This window comes from Salvia splendens, chromosome 12 (assembly GCF_004379255.2).
Source record: "Salvia splendens isolate huo1 chromosome 12, SspV2, whole genome shotgun sequence".
In the NCBI taxonomy this organism is placed as follows: Eukaryota; Viridiplantae; Streptophyta; class Magnoliopsida; order Lamiales; family Lamiaceae; genus Salvia; species Salvia splendens.
Window position 1 is genome coordinate 20882593 of NC_056043.1, and position 2976 is coordinate 20885568.

At 48.3% G+C, this 2976-nt stretch overlaps 1 protein-coding gene across 1 annotated transcript; it reads right to left on the reverse strand.

The window, feature by feature from the left end:
- Positions 1-1280: 1280 nt before the first annotated feature.
- On the reverse strand, positions 1281-2003 carry LOC121757693. The gene has a single exon (XM_042153198.1). It carries the CDS (start codon positions 2001-2003, stop codon positions 1281-1283), a length of 723 nt encoding a protein of 240 aa, XP_042009132.1.
- Positions 2004-2976: the final 973 nt, after the last annotated feature.

The following is a 2976-nucleotide window of genomic DNA, read 5'->3' on the forward strand; positions in this document are numbered from 1 at the left end:
CAGTCTTAGGCACATCCTCTCGTCGGACCTTTAGTTGATGATACCCTGATCTCAAATCCATTTTCGAGAAAACGCTCGCCCCTCGAAGCTGGTCAAACAAATCATCAATCCTTGGCAGTGGGTACTTATTTTTCAAGGTCATCTTGTTGAGCTCACGATAGTCGATGCACATCCTCATCGTTCCATCCTTCTTCTTAACGAACAGAACTGGCGCTCCCCAAGGTGACACGCTAGGTCGGATGAAACCCAAATCCAACAGTTCTTGCAACTGTACCTTCAACTCGGCCAATTCCTTAGGGGCCATTCGGTATGGCGCCTTTGATACTGGCGCTGACCCTGGTTCCAATTCAATGGTGAACTCCACCTGTCTGTCAGGTGGCGGTCCTGGCAGAGCTTCGGGAAACACATCGGGAAAATCTCGCACCACTGCCACCCTCTACTTTCAATTCCTTCTTTTCCTCTCCATTCAAAAACACTAGGTACGCCGGACGCCCTTTCCTTATCATTGTAGTTGCTTGCAAAGCAGAGATTATGGAGGTTCGCCGGTTCATGGAGATCCCATACAAGATAGTTGGCTCTTCGCCCGGGGCTTGAAAGGAAATCTGTCTCTCTTTACAGTAAATCGTTGCGTGGTTCTCGGTAAGCCAATCCATTCCCAATATTATGTCTACATTCTCCAAAGGCATAACGTGCAAAAGTTGGGCCACTACTTCTAGTTCTCCTAACACAAACTCTATGTTCGAGCAAGTTCTCACAATGTCAATCAATCCTCCAACCGGTGAAGACACATTCATATTCATTTCAAGCTTAGCAGTAGGGAGTTCTAAGGCATTCACGCATGACATGGAAATAAAAGAATGCGAAGCACCCGTATCAAACAGCACAATAATAGGCAGTTGTTGGAGCTTTCCCATACCTGCCAAATTCTCCTTGCCCTTGTTGACTTGGGGTTCCTGCCCTTGATTCCCTTTGAGTGCATATGCCCTTGCTTGCTGTGGGGCCACTTGTCGGATTGGTTGGGGCTGTTGTGGTGGTCTCTGTCCTTGCCCATTCTTCACTCCACCTTTGTTGTTATTTGGGCATTCTCGAGACATGTGCCCGTTTCCACCGCAGGTATAACACCTAATGCCTCCAACTCGGCACTCCCCAACATGATGCTTGGAGCACCGATTACAGTAGGGTGTTCTCTGCGGGTTTCCCCTCTGATGCGGCACCACTTGGCGCCCATGATTTTGCGGTTGCCGAAAAGTAGGGAATCGCCTCTTGCTGTCAAACGGAGCTCAGTTTCCCTCCCACTTTCTTTTGTCCCTAAAGTTCGCTGGAGGTGCAGACGGTGTAGGGTTTGTTGTCCTCCCATTCTTGGGCAGTGCTTCCTCCACATCTAAGGCACAGCCCAACACCTCGGAGTAAGGAATTCCCCTCCGACTAGCCACTGCCACCCTTATTTCTGTCCTAAGGCCGGAACGGAACTTCGCGGCCATCTTCTCGTTTGTATCCACCAATTCTGGCGCATAACGAGTAATCTCACATAGGGCGCGGTCGTACTCGGTGACCGTCATACTTCCTTGCTTCAAAGTGTGGAACTCTACTACCTTCGCACGCCGATAACTTTCCGGTACATACTTGTTGTAAACTTCTTCCTTAAACTCTTCCCAAGTAAGCGCCTCACGGCGAGCGGGGTCCATAGTTCTCTTCTTTGTTTCCCACCAGAAGTCAGCGGGTCCTGTCAGCTGATACGTCACGCAGGCTAGGCGTTCCTTGTCCGTGCATCCCATGAACTCAAAGATACGCTCAATATCACGTACCCATGCCTCCGCCTTCGGGGGCTCTCCCAACCCATCGAACTTGGGTGGGTTCTCTTTCCGAAAGGCTTTGATGTACTCCCTTTCGTTTGGTTGGGGTAGAGGTGGTGGTGAAGGTGGGGGTGGATTGCCGACACTTCCCTCTGTCTGTTCCCCCACGTTGTTCTCCACTCGCGGACCACGTCTACGTCTTGGCGGCATGTTGATCTAAAACACAGGTTAGCACTGTTATGAGTACATCAATACTAGAACACCACTGCTTTCATGCACGCGTACGAAACGATAAAACACAAGCATCCAAAAGCACGTGAAAAGGGAAACTTCCATAGATAACGTGGAAAGGAAAAACAAAAGCATTCGTTCGGGAAAACAAAAAGGTACTACTTCCACTGTCTTAACAACTTAAAGAAAAAAAAGAAACAACATCACTCCTCTATCTAGTGCTAATATCCTCTTCCGAGTCTTCTTCCTCTTCCGGGTCTTCTTCCTCTTCCATATCATCATCCGTGTTAACATCCACGTAGTCATCTTCGTAGCCCGGGACCATGCCCTCTTGTGGTACGGCTTCTCTTACTGTCGTTGGTTTAACCTCGATCACATCCTTGTCTTCCCAAATTCTTTCATCCTCTTCTTTCTCTGTCGATGGTGGTTGCTCCGCACGGGAGTAAATCAAAGCACACGTGAAGGCGTTAAGAAAACCCTTCATGTCGCCGACCATCATCTGGTGCTTTGGTTCGTACCACGTGAACCGATTGGCTGTCGCCTCTAGCCAAGAGTTCCAACTGTCGGGCATCAACTCGATTAGTCTTCTTATGCCACCGTAGGCCGTCACATGGTACCGGCTGGCTTCTCGCCATAAAGTCTCAAAACGTGCGACGACCTCTCTCAAAGCTTTTCCTTCTTCCCTCTCGAAATGATCATAATCGTATATTGCTTGTCGTTGCTTGGCGCTATACTGACTGCTCTTAAGCGCGGTTCGTTTCATTCGTGCCATCTACGCGAAAACGAAAAGTTTCTTTTTCAAAAACACATTTTATTTGTCGTATGTTTGTGATGCGTCTTATGTTTGTCGGGCAGTTTGATGTTAAATTTTTGTCTTACAGTTTCCATCTTTTTATGTTAACGTCGTGCTATTCTCGCGCCTAACATACATCTAGAAGCGTCACCAAATTCA